The sequence below is a fragment of the Sarcophilus harrisii genome, chromosome 4 (genome assembly GCF_902635505.1).
Source record: "Sarcophilus harrisii chromosome 4, mSarHar1.11, whole genome shotgun sequence".
NCBI lineage: Eukaryota > Metazoa > Chordata > Mammalia > Dasyuromorphia > Dasyuridae > Sarcophilus > Sarcophilus harrisii.
In genome coordinates, this window is record NC_045429.1 from 374614092 (window position 1) to 374639174 (window position 25083).

At 36.3% G+C, this 25083-nt stretch overlaps 1 protein-coding gene across 1 annotated transcript; it reads right to left on the reverse strand.

Annotated features, from left to right (window-relative positions):
• Positions 1-202: 202 nt before the first annotated feature.
• On the reverse strand, positions 203-24573 carry ZP4 (zona pellucida glycoprotein 4). Its single transcript, XM_031968692.1, has 12 exons — positions 24295-24573; positions 23905-24026; positions 23720-23822; positions 23051-23203; positions 22043-22230; positions 21401-21498; positions 19866-19993; positions 12553-12745; positions 12316-12466; positions 11620-11698; positions 11001-11102; positions 203-321 (listed from the first exon to the last, which is right to left on the reverse strand). The coding sequence occupies exons 1-12, from the start codon at positions 24458-24460 to the stop codon at positions 203-205; spliced, it is 1602 nt and encodes a 533-aa protein (XP_031824552.1). The 5' UTR covers positions 24461-24573.
• Positions 24574-25083: the final 510 nt, after the last annotated feature.

The following is a 25083-nucleotide window of genomic DNA, read 5'->3' on the forward strand; positions in this document are numbered from 1 at the left end:
GTTTTCATAGTAAATTTTGGAAAAAGACATTGTAATAAGAAATTGGTATTGAAGTCCATGAATCACCCTCTAGATCTTAGGAAGTATATGGACATTCATGGTAGAGCACCAACTGTTGTTTGTTTTTGATCGGCTTGTGTGTCCTTTCCTTCTCTGTCTGAAGGTTTGCAGAACCAGAGGCAGTAGATGCTAACTGGTCTGGTTATTGCTGCGCATAGCGACTTCCAGTAGTCTGAGACACAGTTGGTGAGACCTTTTTTTTTTCCTGCTGCTGAATGAGGGAAAGATACTGCTCTTCTGACTGAACAACTTCAATAGCATCTAACAAAAGGGATATGTGTGGAGTTGCCAGAGTAATGGTTCCTCTCCCCACCCCGCTCTGAAGACCATCGAGGGTCCTCAAACTACAGCCCGCGGGCCAGATGTAGCAGCTGAGGACATTTATCCCCCTCACCCAGGGCTATGAAGTTTCTTTATTTAAAGGTCCACAAAACAGAGTTTTTGTTTTTACTATAGTCTGGCCCCCCAACAGTCTGAGGGGCAGTGAACTGGCCCCCTATTTGAAAAGTTTGAGGACCCCTGCAAAACCTTTTAGATCATTCTGAGGTTGTATTTATTAGTCATCTGAAGGCTGACTTAGAGCAAAGAGTATAAACACAGAGATTAAGAAACTGAGGCAAAAAAAAAAAAGTTTTTTTCTAGACTTGAGGAGATAAATTCTTCAGAGCAAACCCAAGTTATCCCCAAAAGGAGGCAGGAAAAGAAGCATCTTCCAGGTCTCTTTTGACATCTTTGCCAATGCTTTTCTAAGATTTCCTCTATTTCTCTTTCCAGAAGCTTATGAGTGGTAACATTCCAGTGTCTTATTACTGATTTAGTTAGGTTTGGAAATTCAAAGAGTGGTACAAAGAAAGACAGCAGTCTCTCTCTTCCTTATCTGCCACTTATAGAGAGTGTGTGTATGGAGGCCCAATAGCCAAGGGAATGGGATTCTCAATCCGTCCTTCCATTCTGTATTCCCTGATACTAATCTTGGGAATTGGTACCTCGTGGGGATAGCTATGCTATTTCTAAGGAGATGTGTGTGAGAGATGGGAACATCATAGACAAGAGTGGGCAGAAAGTGAAGCAAGACAGTTTTATTGAGGGGAGTTTTTCCACATTAATAAATGGCAGCCAGGGAAAAAGGACACAGGGTAGTCAGCTGAGGTAGGAAAAGGAATTAAATTTCCCCAAATGGGTGAAGCAGGCCGGATTTTTATTGTTTTTTTTTTCCCCCCCCAATCTGAGATGTTGAGGAGAGGGAACGTGGAATAAGAACCTTGGTATAAATATTCTGGACTGGTATTGATTCATGTTTTTCAGGGAGGGGTTGAAATGAATGTCTGAAGGGAAAGAGCTCTGAGCTGTTATTGATGGTCTTGCTTTATAGTAGAGGCTTTTCTCTTAAATTCTATTATTTAAAAAAATAAGATTGATTATATAGAAGAGAAGAGGCTTACAGGGTGTCTTTTTCTCTTTTTCTCTGTCTCATCTCCTTCAACATTGTACAAGTCATAGCAACACTAATGCATTTACTATAGAAAATTAAAAGAGAGATGAAGGATCCATTGTATTCATTAAGGGAAGAATGTGACAGTATATGATTTCATTTCTGAACAAGGTTTTTATATTCTGCCATGCTAAGAATTATTTGGAAAGAGTTTCACAGTAAATTATAAAACTGCTATATCTGAAGAGAATGGAAAGAGACAAATGAAGATGGGGAAGAGCTGAAATAAAATTGTCTTCTTGCTATTTCACTGTAATATCCTCAGCTGGCTGACTGCAGCAAAGTATCTGCTAGAAAAATCAATTCGAGGCAATGCAGACCTTCTCTATCCTTTGAGATTGCTTTTGGTCCTGGTAGATTGAAGAACCTCTCTCATCCACCGTTATATTCAAGGTCCTGGAAGATAAACACCTGGTATTGATTTTGTATACATTTTGCATTTATATATTTATGCACATATATACATATTTATGTACATGTTGATAGACATGACATGTTTCATTTCAGCTTTTGTATCCTAAGTGTCTAGTACAGTGCCTGGTACATAGCACTACTCAAATATCTGTCGATTGATTTCAAAATATCCCTTACAGAAGAGGAAAACTGTTTTAAGTGTCACTGATATTAAACCATGAAAGTTGCAATTTCACACCAGAAGGTTAATTCAAAAAAGAGAGAAAGATAAAGACAAATAAATTAAATTGCCCCTTATTTCACTCAGGACATTTGAATTTTCCATGAATTGTATGATCCTGGGAAAGTTACTAAATAAGAGACCCACCAACTCTCTTCTGCTATAAATTGTAGAAGAGTTGGTGATCTGTATTTAAATGAAAGGAGTTTCTATACCTGAAGTTCTCTACACTAATGAAATAACTGATCTAGATATCATTTTCCAATGCAAATACAGTCATAATAAAGTTTATAACAGCTGGGAGGAAATTTCTCCACCTCCCTACCTCTCCTTTTTGTCATAGAATCCTGGATTAGGGAAGGACATCAGATTAAACAAAACAATCTTCTACTTTCAGACAAATGACTATTTTCAACATTTGGGGGCAGATACTGATCCATTCTCTCTCCAGAGATTGTCAGAAATGAAATTTCCATTACCTCCTTTAGTAATCCTTGAAAGGGGTGAGTGCTTAGTTGAGTCCCAGATATATTCTTACCCCAGTTGTCTTTACTTTTTCCTAATAGGTCTGTGTCCAGAGTTATTGAGCTGATGTTGGTGTGGAGACAGGATGGGGAGGGAGGCCTTACTCTCAAAATCTATCATCAATTTATGCCTTGTTTCTTAATAGTAGTACTTTGCTATTTCAATTAGAAATCCACAGATTAAATTAACTTCCCAGATCCCTTTCAATACTAGCAGTTCATAATTTTAGTCCTTTTCTTTGTTGGCTCTTATCTACTCCTGAGACAAAGCAACCAAGCACACATGGGTCATAACTAATTCTGCATTTTGTATTCAATCTATTGCAAAGTGAACAGAAAGTAGATATTTATTCTAATCTCAATGAATGAAAAGATTACTGTCTTTTGTCAGTTTCTCTCTTAATATTCTGTAATGCTTTTCCACAGAACAGTTCTTGGCCGAGTTGTCATATTTTGATTACATTTTACTATTAAATGAAGTTCTTACATTTTTTTTTTTTTATTTGGGGAGAGAAAGGCAGCCTGGAATAGCAGTCAATGAGATAGCCTTGACTAGGGAAACCTGAGTTCATCATGTCACTGACACATATTGATTCTATAACTCCAGGCAAGTCAATTAACCTCTCTGTGCTCTGGGTGACTTTTTGGAACTTGAAGTCACAGAGAAGGTGCTGACTTTCACTAGCAAAAGTTTCTCAGACGTCATATCTCAGTTAAAACACTGATTCATTCCTTCTCCCTCTCCCCAACACTTTTTTATATGTTGGAGGCCCATGGAGGGATACAAAAGTGGTGACATATCAACATACAAAAATCCTGGATAAAAGAAATTACTAATAAAAAAGGTGGGGGAGCTCGAGTAAGGGAAGGTGTTCTAATGAAGATGCAGATCTTGTTCATTACATATTATTGTTCAGTAATTTCAGTCATATCCAAATTGTCCATTTGGAATTTCCTTGGCAAAAATATTAAAGTAGTTTGCTATTTTCTTCTCCAGCTCATTATATAGGTTAGGAAACTGAGGCAAAACAGACAAGTTTTGCCCAGGGTTATTAGATAGCTAATAAGTGTCTGCAGTCAGATTTGAACTCAGAAAGATGAAACTTCCAGACTTTAGATCTGGAACTCTATTTATATGTCACCCATCTGCAAATGTCAATGTGGTTGGCCTTCCCACCAAGGATCTTGAGTCATTCAGGTTCTATCTCAATGCATTCTCCTTGCCTGTCTGTATCTAATCCAATAGATTACGTTAAACTTCTTTATACAATAATTACAGAATGAGTTGACCCCAAGCATTTAAAAGTGATTACAGCATAGACTGACTTCCCTTCAACTTATTCATTGGTTTGTTTTGAGGAGAGTTTTTCTGCTTCCTTCCTTCTCTTGATGTCTCAGCAACAAGGAACACTGGGAGTCCATTTTCCTTTCCTAGGGATTGCCCATTCTAGTAATTAAGTACCAGCATAAACAATGGGAAGGAAAGAATTAAAGATCTCAGAAACAAAATTCAAATCAATATAGTTTGTATCCAGAACATATTAACTCTATTGGACAGGGGTCAACCCTATCTCCATTAGCTTCAGGGAATCATAAAAAATTAAAAAAAAAAAAAAAAAAAAGTTATTTCAGTTCCTGAAACACTGTCTCAGCAAACACTCACTTACATGTTCTTCCTATACCTAAATAATGGAGTTTGAATGTATAAAAATAACTTCATACCCAGTATTTGCAGAGCACTTACTGTACCTATCATCAAAATGGAAGGATGAAGAATTGGACAGTTCAAGTTGAGCAATATTTCCCTCTTCCTCCTTCTTTTTTTCCCCCTTCCTTCCTTCCTTGTATTATATTGTAAACTCATTACTCAAGGTTCCTGGGGCATTACAACTGAGGGCATGTTTCCACACAGAAATAATTTCAAATTCCATTCCTCTACTATCTATCTTTCTAGCCATTTCAGATTGAGCAAACTGCTCATTACTGACAGGCTTTATGGAAAAATAAACTAGAATGGTATTTAATCTCTAGACCTTGTATAGCATTAAAATAACTTAGTTTGGAACAAATACATCATTTCTATTTCCTTTGACTTTGTATATTACATATATAACAAAGAAATACATGGGGAATTTAGATGATGATTAATATGTTTCACAGGAATCAATTCTGGGAAAAGGGAAAGCTTGTAAAATATGGAAATGAATAAAGAAGCTGTGTTTGGTTTCAGCAATCATAATAGCCACTAAGAATTATAAAATGTTACCACTTTTCTGATCTTAGAGATCATCTAATCCAACTCTCATATTATAAATAGTAATAATAGCTGACATTTATATAGTGATTTAAGGTTTTCAAAGTAATTTACAAATTTTATATCTCATTTTATCCACATAACAAGCCTGGGAAGTAAATGAAGAATTTGAGGTAGATAGAGATTAAGTGACTTTGAGATCAATACTATCCACATGCACCATTTAGCTACCTCTTTTAAAAAAAAGAGTTGAGAAGTAGTAAATTATTCATCCAAAAGTTTATAGAGGGGCAGCCAGATAGTGCAGTGGATATAGTATGACTCTGAAGTCAGCAGGACCCGAGTTTAAATCTGGTCTCAAACATTTAACACTTCTTAGCTGTGATCCTGAGCAAGTCACTTAACCCCAATTGCCTTTAAAAAAAAAAAAAAAAAAAAAAAAAAAAAAATATATATATATATATATATATATATATATATATATATATATATATATATATATATATATATCTCAAACTGCTCTATAAAAGACATAAAACATAAAAATGGATGACTGGGATCTGCTTTACTTTTTTGGGTCTGGTGGCACAGTCATCCTGACCAGAAGATTAAAAATAGTTTAACTTGTTGCTCTCAAATCAAAGCTGTATTGTCCCAGCTTAATTCACTTAGTTGACTGCCTTTACCATTTATTTCCTTTCTTTGCATTCCAGGGAACCTCAAGTCTTCTTAATGGTTTTTTTTTTTTTTAATTTAAACACATAGTATTAATAAATGATACGTGCCTTCATTATTCTTCATTATTCTCACTTTGCATTCCAAAGAGCTTTCAGCTTTCTCAGTGTTGCCCTAGGTAGTCATCCCTTATCCTGTGTGCAAAGACAGGACAAGTAGTTGATCATGGAAACATGGGATTGCCACAAGGAGAAAATAGATTCTTCCCTTCTTCCCCCAGATGTCGACACCCTGAAGCAAAGCCACTATCCCTAACCATAGTTATGGCTCTGAATAAAACAATTGCATTGCCACACATTTTGAAATAATAGCTGTTACTTGCTATTGCAAAGAAATGCTAACCAACCATTTGATTTTGCTAAAGGAGTGGCAATCTAGAAGATCAAGATTTAAAGTTAGATTATCCTTAGAGAACAATGCTTTCAACATATTCTTCATTTTTACATAGGAGGAAAATAAAGCCCAGGGATTGGTCCAAAGCCATGCAAATATACAGCAAATCTGGAATTTTAAAATTGATTTGAAATTGCATTTCAAAAATCCAGTGTTCTTATACCCAGAACACCTCTCTCACTGGGATATTTGGACATAAAGAATGGGAAGTCACTTGGTCCAAGGCCCATAAGTGTGCAAAACCCCCAATAACATTTCAATTTTTCTTGCTTATTAAATAGCAAAGCCATGACTCCAGGATCAAGGTTGTCTGAGTCAGACACAAGGAGTGTTGAAACAATTACTGTATTGACACTCCTCAAATCTACCTACAGATGCTAAGGGAATAAGCCCTTTTCTACTTTCTCCACTTGAGCTCCATTATAAAAGCTTGAAACCTTTAGGCAAAAACAAAATGTTTGACTCTTTGCTTTTACTGTTTATTTCATCTTTATTAAAAATGTTAACCAAAAGACTTATCTTAATTTTTGTCCCACAGGTCTATTTTTTATTTTTATTATGGCTAGGCTTTTTTGGAAATGTGACTGAAAGAAAACAAGTGAAGGGAAAGTATCCCTAGAGAGGTGAAGAAACAGAGACAGAAACACACACACACACACACACACACACACACACACACACACACACACGAAGAGACACAGAGAAAGACATATAGAGATGATTTTCCAGAATGATTCCTGGCTAGGTGCTCAGAGCTAAAACATATAGGGAGAATGACAGATTCTTTGGTATAATTTTCCAGGATCATTTTAACATAAAGCTTCTCTAGGTAATGTCATGAGAGGGAGGGGCAAATGAGAGATTGTTTATATTGATGAGAAATAAATCAATCTAGTTGAAGAGACAAGATTAACAAACATGAAGAATTTGGATAATAAGTGCTAAATTGTGCTACTGACAACTGAAGAAACAAATTCAGAAAAGAGAGATGCCAAAATAAATTGAATAATCAGGAAATGGGAGTCTGGGATGAAGGAGAGGTTATGGATTTGGTTTTGAAATTGATTGTGGTAGGAAAAGAGAAAAGGAGATAAAAGAATAGAGTAGGATTAAAGGCAATAACCACTAATGAGACTAGTATGTCTGAACAAAGGATATATGTTGGTAATTAATATTAGGTGCCCAATATAATAACGGTTTGTTCTATAAGAAGTTAATGCCTTATTCTGCAATCAACATTTGGATATTTAAGTACTTTGTCTCAGTCATACAAAGAACATATATTCCATCCATGTCAGTGAAAGGGCAATATTTGTTTTCTTTTTCTTAATTATGTAAATCCCATGAATTCAGTAGAGTGAAGAATATGTGGAACAGATTGTACTCCTTACTTAAAGGTGTGAAGAAATAGTCTTTCCTAAGACAAGGAGGTAATGTTCATGTGAAATTAATAGACAGAGCATTTTGAAATAATGATCCCTAAGGTTAAGTATCTAAAGTAATTTGAATATTATTGTTTATTACTTATACTTTTAAAAAATTAGAGCAATGAGAAATGTCATTGTAGTGATAACCTCATATTTCTTTTCTTCCTTCTTAACCAAAAGCATACATTCTATTTTCACTTTACATCAAATTAAAAGAATCTATACCTAAAGTAAATGACTGCATTACTGATTCTTCAATAATCATGCAAAGCACACATACAGAAGGAAGAATTTCTTTGCCTGGCTAAAAAAAAAAAAAAAAAAAAGTGACAGGTTCAGAAGACTGGTCCAGCAGTCATAATGCTATCTGATACTGGGGTAAATGTGGCCAAGTGATGACTAAATGAATTTTGTTATAATTTATGCCATTGTATAAAGAGAATGCCAGAAGATGAAAAGCTTCTAGCAAATTACTTTTCCTTTTCTGTTAGATCAGGCAATGATATGTTGGATTTGGGCAGCCAACTAAAACTAGAGCAAATCTAATATAACTTAAATATCTCCTTTATTTGACTCAAAAATAGGTAACTAAGAAAACTCATTTAGTAGACCAATACTACCCACAAAAAATAACTTTCCATTTTCTATAAGTTACTCCTTTCCTTTTTAATTAAAAAAAGAGAGAAAGATAATAAATTCTTACTTATAATGAAACCTCTGTAATGATTCATTTCTTAGGTCTAATCATAGGGTCCCTGATAATAATTGTGTTTATTTGTAACACAAGACAAGGTCTGTAATGAACTTTTTAAAAAATCTGGAAACTAATTGGGACAGCCATAAGGATCTGAAGGTGATGTCATAAGCCTCATATTGAAGTCACAGAATGACAGAAGATTTGGAAGTGGCTGGAAGAAACATGATTACTCGCTTTTTGAAAGCGTCACGAGAAGAGAATCAATATTGCTCAGGGTAAGAATGTAGTGTTTTTTTACCATTAGGTTTCATTCAGTGAAAAAGATAGAAGATGCATGAGAAACAATCTAGGATGAAGAATTGGTTATTAAGCTAAAACAAGGATTCTGGAAGACACTGAAAAAACGAGGACCTGGCTTTGCAGGAGTGATCTGGATGAACTAGAAGAGTACATTTTTACATAAGACTATAATATTCTAATGGAAGGGAACTCCTTGATCCAGGCATTTCTTCTAGGTGGAGTGTGACCCATCAATGTCTATACATAGTTTGCCCTAGTAGTTCCACTCAGTCTGTTGGGGGCCATTTATTCAGACTCTTGACATTGTGATGACATGCACAGAGCATTAGCTAATCTTTCTTCCTTCAAGATTGGCCTTTTTTCAATCAGTAAGCTAAGTACTAGTGATACAATTAATAAAGACAAGTCCTGCCCTCAAGGAATTTACAATCGGGAGAGACAATTCACAAAAGGGTCAGAGGGAAGGTAATCTTTGAGCGTTTTCTTATTCTATATTGTTGAAACAAACTGATCCAAAGATATAAAGTGGAAATTGACCATTCTGGGCCTTTATAAACATCTTTTTATCCTCATGACAACTTTAGGGGGCATAGGTGCTAGTATTAAAGTGCTCTGCAAAACCTTAAAGCACAATATAAATGTTGCTATTATAATTATTAGTTCTGAGAAATTGAGATACCAACAGCAACCCAGAGTATTTCCATGTATAAAGAAAGTGATGTGGAGCCAGCAAAACAGGACAAGGAAGAGAAATGAGAGAGGATTACAATAATCTAAAGAGTGATTAGTAGTGAATGATACAGATTGAACCAAGAAGAACTGAGAGCAATTAAAATATCACCTAGGATCCAACAAGAGCAGTTTCCTGCTTGGTAGGAAGATAAAAAGGGAGTAATTAAGAAGTGAATGGAATGCTAGTGTACAAAGACAGATCTAGGAGAGTTTTTCCAAAAGAGTTTGGCCATGTTGGGAAATATAGAATGAGAATTCAAGGACATGGCAGGATCCTGTGACATCTGAGGATGGGAGGACTGGGTATGTTAAAGAAGCAGCAAAGAGATTGAATAGAAAGAGGGGAATGATTGAAGCAGAAAACTTTTGTTGAAGGGATCAAGGACACACATGGGGGTGGGGAGGCTGAGCAAGAGGGATCTTTCTTCTTCAGAAGTCAGCAAAGGTTTTTCCATTCTATTTTTTATTTGTGGTCTCAAACATTCCTGCACTTTTAAATGTAGACAGCTTGGTAGAGTGCTTATTGTTACCTTCTTGGTTCCTGCAGTGTTGTGTTTTCTGAGTGAAGTTTTCCCCCCCTTCCCTCCAGCCTTCTCATTTCTCCGTGCTCCCTTCCCTTCCCCCTCCCCCGCCTTTTTTTTCCCCCTATTTTGCTGGACCTTGAAGAGAATATTTATCTCAAAAAGTTTCCTTCTTTGCTAACAACCTTTCTTCAGGATGAAGCTTTACTCTCATGCATGTGCTACTTATTTGAAGCCCCTTTTAGAACATGGAATGCCTCTCTTTATTCCCTCTGCTGAGGAGGAACAAGTGCTCTCTCAATGCTAAAGAGGTAGGTCCTTCACATATGAAGACTGTCAGGGTAGATCCAAGAAGATCAGAATGTACGAGGTTAATGTTTGAAGAGAAGTCGAGTGATGAATAGGCTATCCTAAAAAGAGTGTATTCTTGGCATAGAAAAGGTTAGAGTTGTTCATTTTAGGAATGTATCCATCACCCTATTCCCTTGAACACAGCTTTTCCTTAGTTTTGTAAGACAGAACAGTTTCTCAAGTCTTAGAGCTGAGGGCAATTACCCCTATGATCAAAGGAATTAATTAGACCAAGAGTCCCTAATCAATCATCTTAGAGATAAGAACTTAATTGCAAAGTATAATTTTTATTGCTAGAATATTTTCAGTCTCCTCAGTGCTAAGAAAGTGAGCAACAAGACTACCACAATTAGTGTTGCAGATATGGTAGGCCAGATTGCTCTTATATCCAGGACTGAACCTGTGAAAGAAATATTTTAAGAATTTGTGCTTATACAATTGGATGACATTATTTCTAATTGGTAAGTGACCTTGGTCCTTTATTCCTTCAGGTTAGAAATATCATGAGAACTATATCCTACACGTGTGAACAACTTGTCCTCAGCTTATGGCTAGGAATGGGTAGGAAAATATCAAAGTCCCTAATTTATGATGAAATGTCATTGTTTTCCCTACTTCTGGGTTCACCACTTAATATTTATTACTTCAATATCAAAATAACCGCCTTGTCTTTCAAAATACACGAGCATGGTAGAATAAGGGGTCCAAATAAAAGCTAGATAGACAACTTGTCTAATGAGTGAAAAACCATTTATTAAGGTACTATGGGCAAGGCACTGTGCTAAATCCTAAACATGTGAATGCAATCAGGGATACGAATCTAAATTTACATTTTCAGAGTGCAAAAGTATGAGGAAAATACAATGGAGTTGACACTCACCTGATGGCGAAGAACTCTCAATAGCTTGAAGGAAAAATATAGGCCCCTTGCTAGAGACATTTGAAGTCTCATTCCAAGAAGTCTCAAAGCTCCTCCTTTTTCCTAAGGGGAGAAGGGATAGAACAAGAAAACGTATTAATACAGGGGGCTTGATCTAGAAAGAGCTGAGAAAGTTGGTTAGATAATAATAGCATAGGAGGTTAAAAAAAAAAAAAAATAACAAGTCTGTTGTCCTTAAACTGTTTATGTATAGAAGTATAGGCAGATGAACATTTCTGTTGACTACAACTGTCACCTGTTAGTGTGAACTATATTACAATTATTATATTGTATATTATATAACTATATTACAATATTACTATATTACAAATAGAATTACATCTGGTAGGCGTTAGCTCCCACCACTTTCATTCTCAGTGCTAGCTATAAACCAAGATATCAAATAGAGATATTTTATTTGATTTTTTTAATCAGTCACTTGACAAGTTTGATAAAAGATTTATGGTCTATCGAAGGCAAGGATTGGATCTAGACACCTAGTTCCTTTCTCTGAACAATTCTATTGCTATAAGTAAGCATTTAAAGCAATGAGGTTAAGGAGATCAATCTAGACACTTACTAGTTCCCACAGGGCAGGTAACTGTGCAGGAGTCTGCCTCTGAAGGTAAGCAGACTGAGGCACTGCAGTGTAGATATACCTGGGGCAGGGAGAAGAAGAAAAAGGAGAGGGACGAGTGAAACACCCATGGTCATATCACTTGAATCCTGTCTTTTTTTTGGTCTTCTATTACTGCTAAAGGTAGAAAGGAGTTGCTAAAGGAAGTTAGTTATGCAGACTGAAAGAGCATAGAAAGAATTTAGATCCTCCAAAAGCTAAAATACACAGGAGAAGAGAAATAAGAACATTTAAATACTTATTTACCAAGGACTGAATGAGGCTAAAAATTCTTACGTTTAGAAATATCCTTATGCACTTTATACTATAATAGAGATAAGCACTCCAATATAAATTTTATCTAAACCAAATGAATATATATCTTTACCTCTCAGATCTGACTATATACAGATTATATATAATTTATCCACCCACCTATCTCCCTCAACCTTTCCCCCACCTCTTCCACAGCTATGTAAAATCTACTGATTGGGGGAAGAAGACAACTTGCTCATCAGAGCCTTTTTATTTAGCTGAATTTATCATTTGTCAATTTATTGTTTTGAAAGGTGAAGTGAGGTTAGATCTGAAAGGTAGCAAAGATTATTATTATTTTTTTTTTGCATCCAAGCCCATGTACAAGGAAGCCAGACATCCTACCGGTCCCACAAGTGCCTTCTTAAAAGCAGAATCCACAAAGGCAAAGGTACGGATGATGAAACGCTTATAATGAGAAGGAAACGGTGGTGTTGAAGTTCTTGGAATGGATATCATCTTTATCCAGTAGTTGTTATCTCCTGTATAGGGACATCTAAAGAAGATCTGAAAAGATCAGGATAGGAACTTAATACCCACCCATCCCTCCTACTTTCTTGGTCAAAGCCTTCAGTCACTTACCCCTTCACCAAGATGGGCCATTGTATCGGATGCAGAGGATTGGCAATCGGGGTTGCCCAACAATGGTGCAGGAGCAGAACCAAGTTTGGGTCTGTTCTATGTAGGATCTGAACCTCCACATGAACCGGCTGCCAAAGTAGCCTTGTCACTGGGTAGTCAGTTGCCATATAGTAGGAACTATAGTGCTCTTCTGTAAGCAGTATTCAGGGAAAGTGAAGTCTTATAGTGGATGGAGTCCAAGATGACCCAAGTTCAAATCCTGCCTCAGAAACTGCTAGCTCTAGAGACTTGGGCAAACTACTTAACTTCTCAAACTTAGTTTCTCAATCTATAAAATGAAGAAAATGGCCCCTACCTCCCAGGTTGTCATGAGGATTAGATGGCATGTGTAGAGCTCTTTGCATGTAATACTGTAATAATTGATATGAGACCAAAGAGACCAGAGATGTAACAAAATGCTTTGATCAAGGTACCAAAAAGCTAGAAGGTTTATCAAAAGCCTCAAAGATCATTTTGTGAAGCAGAAATTTCTTGAAAATAGATTATCAAGTCCCAGAACACATCACGTCCTTATCTGGGTATAGAGCTTCTAGATTCTAGAGAAAGAAGAAACAAAACCCATCTTGCCAAAGAGGGTGACCTTACCTTTAGCAATTTGCAGTTGCAGGGGCGGAGCCAAGATGGCGGAGAAGACACACGTGACTTTCTAAGCTCTTCTCTTACCCTCTTTATCAATATTATATCGAGCCTCAAAAATAGTCTTGACTGCTACAATTCGTAAAGATAAGAAGTAGAACAACTCACCGGCCGAAGAAAATCTGCAGTCTCGCCAAAAAAGGTTGGTTCCGGGGCCAGGGGGGAGATCGGCGCAGACGGGGAGAGAAATTAGGTTCCGAGGAGAGTCTCAAACCGAGGGTGAAGGCACAGATCTCAGCACAAGCGCCCAGCCCCAACCCACAGTACCGGGCTTTTCCTTGGGGCAGTTGTGATCCTGCACGGCAGGAGGACGCAGCCCGGGTTAGCCTCCAATCTGCGCAGTGGGGAGCTCGGCTTGGGGCCATAGAGCTTTTCCAGGGCCGATTTGCATTGGGCAGAGACACTGGGGCAGAGTTCGGGGCGGTCTGCGGTCTGCGGTCTGCAGTCAGCTGCTAATACTCACAGTCCCACAAGAGGCTCCGGCCTGGGGTGGTGACACTTTCACCACTTAGTCTCTAGCTGAGGGCAATCGCTAACCCACACAGCCCAACTGGGCACTTCGATAGCTCGGCCAGTGCTGAATCCACTTCCTGTTGGGGGAAGGGAAAACTCTCACTCAGAGCACTCCCATACCTCGGAGCCGGAAATCGGTTTACATCTTTCCCTGCTCTGCAGAGGAAGCTGGTAACCCCCTTGCCTAGGAGACCTACCCTAAAGGCTTTAAAACATGAATAAAAAGATGAAAAGAACAATCGACAGCTTCTATGCAGAAAAAGAGCAGGTCAGCAAACCTGAAGAGACCTCAAACAGCAAAAATGCATCAGACTGTCCTCCTTTACATGATGCTCTCATAGAAGAGACCATTAAAAGTCTCAAAAGAGAGTTAGAAGATAAATGGGGAAAGGAAAGAGAAGCCTTACAAGAGAGCAACAACTTCCTGAAATACGAATTGGAAAAGTTAAAAAATTCCCAGGAAGTGCAGGGAAACAAAATTGGTGAATTGGAAAAAATAAAGAACTCGCAAGAAAGTAGGATCTGTGAATTGGAAAAAGAAAATAATTCACTAAAAAAAAAAAAAAAAAAAATTAGTGAAATGGAAAAAAATTCCACAGACCAAAACAATACATTCAAAAACTCAATTGGACATATACAGAAAGAAGTAAAAAAAGCTAATGAAGAAAATAATTCTTTAAAAATTAGAACTGAACAAATTGAAACTAATGATTCATTGAGACAGCAAGAATCAGTCAAGCAAAAACAAAAAAATGACAAACTGGAAAAAACCACGAATTATCTACTTGCAAAAACGACAGACTTGGAAAATAGATCTAGGAGAGATAATCTGAGGATTATTGGACTTTCTGAAAACTATGATGAAAAAAAGAGCCTAGATACTATCTTACAAGAAATCATCAAAGAGAACTGCCCAGATGTAATAGAATCAGAAGATAAAATAGGCATTGAAAGAATTCATCGAACACCTTCTGAAAGAAACCCTAAAATAAAAACCCCAAGGAATATTGTGGCCAAATTTCAGAACTATCAGATTAAGGAAAAATTTTACAAGCAGCAAAAAAAAAAAAAAAAAAAAAAGCATTTAAATACCTAGGTGCCACAATAAGGATCACCCAAGATCTGGCTGCCTCTACATTAAAGGAAAGAAGGGCCTGGAATATGATATTCCGAAAGGCACAAGAACTTGGGATGCAGCCAAGAATAAACTACCCAGCTAAGCTGAGCATTTTCTTCCAGGGAAGAAGATGGACATTTAATGAAACAAATGAATTCCAGTTGTTTCTAAGGAAAAAACCAGAACTACACAAAAAATTTGATCACCAACCATAGAACTCAAGAGATGCAGAAAAGGTAAAAATAACTCTTGAGAATTGTATTTCTGTTGTGGATATACAAAAAGAATACATGTATAATTTGATTGTACTGATATAACATAAAAAAGGGAAGTAAATATGGAAAAGGGATGATGGCAGAATAAGGTGGGAAGGAGGGATAAAAAGAGGGAAACCACATCCCACAAAGAGGCAAAGGAAACTTATCATATCTGAGGGAATTTAGAGAGGGGGAGGAACATTGTGTGAAATTTACTCTCATCAGAGTTGGCTCAAAGAAAAATAATTGACATTTGTTTTAGAGAAAACTCTCTCTCGCCTCATTAAAAATGGGGGAGAGGAAAAGGGAAAAGAAAAAGAGTAATAAGGGAAGGAAGGGGAAAAGACTCAAAGGGGGGAGGGAGGGATTATAAAGAGGGTAAGCATCGTGATACAAGAGGGGTACATAAGTTTAAAAGGGGAAAGAGGGTTGGGGAGGCAAAATAAGTAAAAGCACAATCTGGGGTTATTAGGATGGCAGGAAATACAGATTTAGTAATTCTAACCGTAAATGTGAATGGGATGAACTCCCCATAAAGAGGAGGCAGATAGCAGACTGGATCAAAAGTCAGAACCTCACATATATGTTGTTTACAAGAAACACATTTAAAGCAGGAGATACATATAGAGTAAAGGTAAAAGGCTGGAGCAAAATCTATTATGCTTCAGGTGAAGTCAAAAGAGGGGTAGCCATCCTTATCTCAGATCAAGCAAAAGCAAAAATTGATCTAATTAAAAGAGATAAGGAAGGAAACACATCCTGCTAAAGGGTAGCATAAACAACGAAGCAATATCAATATTAAACATATATGCCCAAGTGGTATGGCATCCAACTTCCTAAAGGAGAAGTTAAGAGAGTTGCAAGAAGAAATAGACAACAAAACTGTAATAGTAGGAGATCTCAACCTTGCACTCAGAATTAGACAAATCAAACCACAAAACAAATAAGAAAGAAAGTAAAGAAGTAAATAGAATATTAGAAAAATTAGGTATGTTGGATCTTGAGAAAATTGAATGGAGATAGAAAGGAATACTACTTTCTTCTCAGCAGTTCATGGAACCTATTCAAAAATTGACCATAATATAGGACATAAAGACCTCAAAATTAAATGCAAGAAAGCAGAAATAGTAAATGCTTTCTTTTCAGATCATGATGCAATAAAAACTACATTCAACAAAAAGTTAGGGGGAAATAGACCAAAAAGTAATTGGAAACTAAACAATCTCATCTTAAAGAATGATTGGGTGAAGCAGCAAATTATAGATACAATTAATAATTTCACTCAAGATAATGACAATGATGAGACATCATACCAAAATTTGTGGGATGCAGCCAAAGCGGTAATAAGAGGGAATTTTATATCCTTAGAGGCTTACTTGAATAAAACAGAGAAAGAAAAGATTAATGAATTGGGCTTGCAACTAAAAAAACTAAAAAAAGACCAAATTAAAAACCCCCAATCAAATACTAAATTGGAAATTCTAAAATTAAAAGGAGAAATTAAAAATATTGAAAGTAAAAAAACTATTGAACTAATTAATAAAACTAAGAGTTGGTTCTATGAAAAAGCCAATAAAATAGATAAGCCTTTGGTAAATCTGATTAGAAAAAGGAGGGAGGAAAATGAAATTAGTAGTCTTAAAAATGAAAAGGGAGAACTTTCCACCAATGAAGAGGAAATTAGAGAAATAATAAGGAGTTATTTTGCTCAACTTTATGCCAATAAATTTGATAACCTAAGTGAAATGGATGACTACCTCCAAAAATATAGACTTCCCAGACTAACAGAGGAGGAAGTAAATTGCTTGAATAGTCCCATTTCAGAAAAAGAAATAGAACAGGCAATTAAACAACTCCCTAAGAAAAAATCCCCAGGACCAGATGGATTTACATGTGAATTTTACCAAACATTTAAAGAACAATTGGCCCCAATGCTATATAAATTATTTGATAAAATAGGGAATGAAGGAGTCCTACCAAATTCCTTCTATGACACAGACATGGTACTGATACCTAAACCAGGTAGGCTGAAAACAGAGAAAGAAAATTATAGACCAATCTCCCTAATGAATATTGATGCTAAAATCTTAAATAAGATATTAGCAAAAAGACTACAGAAAATCATCTCCAAGATAATACACTATGATCAAGTAGGATTTATACCAGGAATGCAGGGCTGGTTCAATATTAGGAAAACTATCAATATAATTGGCCATGTTAATAACCAAATTAACAAAAACCATATGATCATCTCAATAGATGCAGAAAAAGCATTTGATAAAATCCAACATCCATTCCTATTAAAAACACTTGAGAGTATAGGAATAAATGGACTTTTCCTTAAAATAATCAGCAGCATCTATTTAAAACCATCAGTAAGCATCATATGTAATGGAGACAAACTGCAACCATTCCCAATAAGATCTGGAGTGAAACAAGGTTGCCCACTATCACCGTTACTATTTAATATTGTATTAGAAACGCTAGCTATAGCAATAAGAGCTGAGAAAGAGATTAAAGGAATAAGAATAGGCAATGAGGAAGCCAAATTATCACTCTTTGCCGATGACATGATGGTATACTTAGAGAACCCCAGAGATTCTGCTAAAAAGTTATTAGAAATAATCCACAACTTTAGCAAAGTTGCTGGTTATAAAATAAACCCACATAAGTCATCAGCATTCTTATATATCACTAACAAAATCCAACAGTCAGAGTTACAAAGAGAAATTCCATTTAAAGTAACTACTGATAATATAAAATATTTAGGAATCTATCTGCCAAGGGAAAATCAGAAACTTTATGAGCAAAATTACAGACCACTTTTCACACAAATTAAGTCTGATCTAACCAATTGGAAAAATATTAAATGCTCTTGGATAGGGCGAGCAAATATAATAAAGATGACAATATTACCTAAACTAATCTATTTATTTAGCGCTATACCAATCAGACTCCCAAAAAACTATTTTAATGACCTAGAAAAAATAACAACAAAGTTCATATGGAAAAACAAAAGGTCAAGAATTTCAAGGGAATTAATGAAAAAAAAATCAAATGATGGTGGCTTAGCTGTACCAGATCTAAAATTATATTATAGAGCAGCAGTTACCAAAACTATTTGGTATTGGCTAAGGAATAGATTAGTTGATCAGTGGAATAGATTAGGTTCAAGGGATAAAACAGTCAACAAATATAGCAACCTAGTCTTTGACAAACCCAAAGATCCCAGCTTTTGGGATAAGAACTTACTGTTTGATAAAAATTGCTGGGAAAATTGGAAACTAATATGGCAGAAACTAGGCATTGATCCATACTTAACGCCGTACACCAAGATAAGGTCAAAATGGGTTCATGACCTAGGCATAAAGAATGAAATTATTAATAAATTAGAGGAACATAGGATAGTTTACCTCTCAGACCTGTGGAAGGGGAAGGTCTTTATGACCAAAGCAGAACTAGAGATCATTACTGATCACAAAATAGAAAATTTCGATTATACCAAACTGAAAAGTTTTTGTACAAACAAAACTAATGCAGACAAGATTAGAAGGGAAGCAATAAACTGGGAAAATATTTTTACAGTCAAAGGTTCTGATAAAGGCCTCATTTCCAAAATATATAGAGAATTAACTCTAATTTATAAAAAATCAAGCCATTCTCCAATTGAAAAATGGTCAAAGGATATGAACAGACAATTCTCAGATGAAGAAATTGAAACTATTTCTAGTCATATGAAAAGATGCTCCAAGTCATTATTAATCAGAGAAATGCAAATTAAGACAACTCTAAGATACCACTACACACCTGTCAGATTGGCTAAGATGACAGGAAAAAATAATGATGATTGTTGGAGGGGATGCGGGAAAACTGGGACATTGATGCATTGTTGGTGGAGTTGTGAACGAATCCAACCATTTTGGAGAGTAGTTTGGAACTATGCTCAAAAAGTTATCAAACTGTGCATACCCTTTGATCCAGCAGTGTTACTACTGGGATTATATCCCAAAGAGATTATAAAGAAGGGAAAGGGACCTGTATGTGCACGAATGTTTGTGGCAGCCCTTTTTGTAGTGGCTAGAAACTGGAAACTGAATGGATGTCCATCAGTTGGAGAATGGCTGAATAAATTGTGGTATATGAAAATTATGGAATATTACTGTTCTGTAAGAAATGACCAACAGGATGATTTCAGAAAGGCCTGGAGAGACTTACACGAACTGATGCTAAGTGAAATGAGCAGGACCAGGAGATCATTATATACTTCAACAACAATACTAGATGATGACCAGTTCTGATGGATCAGGCCATCCTCAGCAACGAGATCAACCAAATCATTTCTAATGGAGCAGTAATGAACTGAACTAACTATACCCAGAAAAAGAACTCTGGGAGATGACTAAAAACCATTACATTGAATTCCCAGTCCCTATATTTATGCACACCTGCATCTTTGATTTCCTTCACAAGCTAATTGTACAATAATTCAGAGTCTGATTCTTTTTGTACAGCAAAATAATGTTTTGGTCATGTATACTTATTGTGTATCTAAGTTATATTTTAATATATTTAACATCTACTGGTCATCCTGGCATCTAGGGGAGGGGGTGGGGGGGGTAAGAGGTGAAAAATTGGAACAAGAGGTTTGGCAATTGTTAATGCTGTAAAGTTACCCATGCATATATCCTGTAAATAAAAGGATATTAAATTAAAAAAAAAAAAAAAAAAAAAAGCAATTTGCAGTTGCAGAGCCAGACACCCTGACTTGGTATCAGGAAATGGTGGAGGGAAGGTGAAGACCTGGATATTAGCTGGGAGAACATTGCCTCTTATCAAGTAGTTACAACTGATATGAAGACTAGATGGAAGAAGACAGGCTTTAGCCAGTGGAAGGCCACTCTTAGCTATGGAATTATCTACAAATGTTCTGAAAATGGGTTCCCTTTGAAAGAGATTAATTTATTTCCCTATTCTAAAAGAATAGGGATTATGATTACCCAGAAGGATGGTTGGAGACATATCCCCCCCAAAATTACTTATGTCAATAAGAACACCTTAATATTTATCAAGACATATATAGAGAATTAACTCTAATTTATAAAAACAAAAATCAAGCCATTTTCCAATTGAAAAATGGCGAAAGGATATTAACAGACAATTCTCAGATGAAGAAATTGAAACTATTTCTAGTCATATGAAAAGATGCTCCAAGTCATTATTAATCAGAGAAATGCAAATTACGACAACTCTAAGATACCACTACACACCTGTCAGATTGGCTAAGATGACAGGAAAAAATAATGATGATTGTTGGAGGGGATGTGGGAAAACTGGGACGTTGATGCATTGTTGGTGGAGTTGTGAACGAATCCAACCATTCTGGAGAGTAGTTTGGAACTATGCTCAAAAAGTTATCAAACTGTGCATACCCTTTGATCCAGCAGTGTTACTACTGGGCTTATACCCCAAAGAGATACTAAAGAAGGAAAAGGGACCTGTAAGTGCACAAATGTTTGTGGCAGCCCTCTTTGTAGTGGCTAGAAACTGGAAACTGAATGGATGCCCATCAATTGGAGAATGGCTGAATTGTGGTATATGAATATTATAGAATATTACTGTTCTGTAAGAAATGACCAACAGGATGATTTCAGAAAGGCCTGGAGAGACTTACACGAACTGATGCTGAGTGAAATGAGCAGGACCAGGAGATCATTATATACTTCAACAACAATACTATATGATGACCAGTCCTGATGGACCTGGCCATCCTCAGCAACAAGATCAACTAAATCACTTCCAATGGAGCAGTAATGAACTGAACCAGCTACGCCCAGAGAAAAAACTCTGGGAGATGACTAAAACCCATTACATTGAATTCCCAATCCTTATATTTATGCCCACCTGCATTTTTGATTTCCTTCACAAGCTAATTGTGCAATATTTCAGAGTCTGATTCTTTTTGTACAGCAAAATAACGGTTTGGTCAGGTATACTTATTGTGTATCTAATTTATGTTTTAATATATTTAACATCTACTGGTCATCCTGCCATCTGGGGGAAGGGGTGGGGAGTAAGAGGTGAAAAATTGGAACAAGAGGTTTGGCAATTGTTAATGCTGTAAAGTTACCCATGCATATAACCTGTAAACAAAGGGCTATTAAATTAAAAAAAATAAAAAATAAAGTTTTCATACTGGAAAAAAATAATAAAAAATATTTATAAAGACAAAATAAAAAAAACAGATTTTAGTTATCAAAGATCATACTTGAAGATGCTATTTCTAGTGATTGACCCAGGGGTCCAGTTTCCCACATCCCTAAATGCCAATAGCATATTCTTATAAATTGCCTGATTACCGATCATCTGAAAATCATAGGCAAAGCAATTTATTTACTATTCAATTGTCATTGACTGGTTTATCAAAACTTGACTTAAACTTTTATTGCTTCTATCCTTTTAAGGTACTTTTTGCTTTCTTTGTATTCCTCTTGTGCAAGTTTTATTTAGAAAAATACTATAAGAGCCTAGGAAAATTATATGTAAAATAGCAAGAACAGAAAAGAGTAACTTAGGAAGAGAGGCCCAACTTGGTCAGCCTTGCTTCAAAATTAGATTTCAAAAAGCAAATAAAAGGGAAAAGCCAAGTAGATATCAATCTATAGAAAGTATGCTTTTGTTTATTTATTTTTTTGGGGGGGGAGGCAATAGTATTGTTTCAGAAAATCTGTCCAAAAAGATGTTTCAAGGCACCTTTTTCTTAGCCTTCATTTGCCACTCTTTGTAGATTAACAAAGGTAACCACAAGATTTTGGAGCCCAGATACTTTTGTTTTTGCTCTGGTTCAGCACTTACTGTGTTCTTCATTGAAGCTCTCTCACCTAGTCTTGTCATATATTTGCCCTCGCACCTGCATGATGGTACCACAGGCAGAGTGTGGGAACTGGAACAGGACAAAGGCATTAGTTTGCTCCACGGGATCACATTTCGCATCCAATCCAGAAACCAAGTGTACTGTATCCAAAAGCAATGATGGCTTAGTCATGTTCTGAGAAATAGCAACAGATAATAGACCATCTGGAGTACACTGGGCAGTCACTGAAAACAAAGAGGTGAAAAATTAAACCACAGAGTCATTCTTCTTAGTCTAGCCACAGGGATAGAGCCTAAAAATAATTGTTGATTTTACATGTCTTCTGCCTTCCCAAACTAACTGGTAAATGTATGTACACATACTTTCTATTATATATTTTTATATATATAGTTACAAATAATTTTCTGCATATTTTACATATTTATGTGTCCATATGTGTATATTAATAAACTCCTGCTAGTTTCTTTTAGTCTTTGGTAGGAGGGATAGGTATGTATGAAGGGGATATAAAAAAAATAAAGAAATAATATTTTTTTTTTGAAAGAAAATGGAAATTAACTCCTTGAAGGGAATCTCTACAACATATTTTGGCAATTTGTTTTATACCAAACCACTTTCAAATACCACCAATACATGTTCTACTTTACAAAATAGAAAAGCTTGAATCATTATTTTAGTTACACTGTATTACTTGTCAATAACTTGTAGGGAAAGCCACTTGATAAAGACTTTAACTGCTTATTATGTGTGGAACATTGAAAATATGAATTGAAAAATAACAGGATGTTCTCTGCCTACAAGAAGCTTTTATCTTCCCTGAGGAGGAAGTGAAGAAGAAAAACTAGCAAGAAACTGAGTGTTCAGAATCAAATAACAAGGCTAAAAAAGTAGCTCGTGTCATAAAGGAGATGAGTTGCATGGAGATGACATTTGGTCTGTGCTATTTTCTATTCCTACACAAGTATCACACCACAAGTCAGCCTGGCTTACGTTACAACTTAACGAACCATAACTAATAAGAAGGAAAGAAAGGTTGCCACTTACCTGTGTTGCCATAGTAGCAAGGTTTTATTTCATCTTCAGAGTTATAGCAGCAGGCTAAGTTCTCACAGTCTCCTTTGGGGATGGATGGAATAGCATAGGACATCTTATCCTCAATCTTGACATCACACAGATCAAGACCTGGAACATCCATGGCTGGTTTCAGAAAGAAGTCAAGTTATAGAATCTGAACTTTAGAGCAATTAGTTTTAAGGTGATTACAGGTTATTTTCTATTGTTCTTTTATTCTATTATCAAAACCCTGTAATCACTTGATGTGAAAGCACTAGTGTCCCACAGCAGATAAAATTAGAGGTTGCCTCCAAAAAGGGGACACCCATACTCATCCAGCAAAACAGGGAGAGAAGAATTGGAAAAGAAATATATTCCCAAGGTGTCTAGATAGGTTTTTCCCCTTCTCTGCCATATCTAAACAAGAATTGATTATCTTCAATCCTGGAGAACTGAGGGTCATATTGTATCTTCCAGTATTTTTGTGTCTTCTCTTTTGGAGCAAAATTATTAGCTTAAGCATAAAGCCAGGTTTCCTAGCTTCCTCCAGCTGACATGTTTTTATTATCAAGAACAGAAGGAATAAAGTAGACTTTTCACACACCCACAAGCAGACTTAGTCACCTTTGTCTCTTTAATGCAGATTCTACAAATCTTTACCTGCAAGAGTGAGTGAACACTTGAGCACCTTCACCTTGTGAACAGTCTTATTTCCATCAGCATCTAGGCTTGACACCCCAATAGGCATGATATAATAGTTATCCTAGAGACAGACAGGAGAAATGTAATTAACAGCTGTGAATACAAAGAACATTAAGGGACTCTTCTATTCTGGCCCCACTCACCCATTTGGTAACATAACATCCAGAATAGGAAGCTTCAAGATGAATAGACTCAAGTGAGCTATAGGTGATCCAAGTCCCACAGATTGAATTATTCTGTAGAGTGTGCAGCATACCTTTGTCATCTGAAAAAGGAACAGCTCAAAAGGTCAGGATTAGCATGGTAATATCTATTAATAGAAAAAAAAATCACAAAAACAGAGAGCTTAAAAAAGAGAACACCACAGCAAATCCTGATCATCTGTTTAGGGTTGGCACATTCCTCAGTTTCCTTTGAAATTTTAAGCTATGCTGGAGATTTGGGGGAAAGAGGGATGGTAAAGAAAGACTGATAGAATCATAGTTTTATGATCAGAAAAAAGAGAATTTTTTTTTTTGCTCAATCATCCCTACCCCAAGCTATCAGTCCAGGGTTCTTTCCATAATGACTTAGAAGAGGGACTGTAAGATGAAAACTTCTTAGTCCACAAAATAATGTGCCGAGATGATCCAAGTCTTCATTCTCTCCCAGACTCCCCCAAACAAAAGATAAGAGGGTTAAAAGTAAAAGCCACAGCATTTCGATGCTAGTCTATCACAGTCCTTTTCTTTTACTCTCCGCACTCCTCAATTTTCCGAACTTTAAAGAGAGCTTTTTGTACTCAAAGGAGGGATCATGCTCCAGATGCTCACCTAAACAAAAATCAGCTGGGAAACCTCTGGGGCCTCTCATTTTATAAGATCCAGGGTTTGCAGCTGCTTCCCAGTCCTTCTTTCCAGGAGATGTTTAAGAAGGTGGAGAAATTTTCTGATTCCTATTGAGAAGGGCTTTCCTAATAATATTTAGTGTGTTATTTATTTTAATTACTCATTACTCATTTCATCTGTAAGCCAACTCACTCAACCTATATCCGCTAAAATGTCTTTCCAAGCCTGGATGAATCTTTGTTAGTTATCCTCAAATTTGGAGTAGGTGTCCATGAGCTATCCCTGCTCATGTGGAATCTGAATTTGGTAAACTTTAGGTAAGATTTAAGTTCTTTTGCTCATTTGGAACTATTCCATGATCCTAAGAGAGAATGTTCCAGAGATATTCTTTTCTTGGTGAGGTCAAATCTTTGTGCTGATTGATACAAGATATTGGATGATCTTGTTTGTCTGACTGGCTTTCCTTGAAGGATCTGGGGTAAGAGTGTGGGTTAG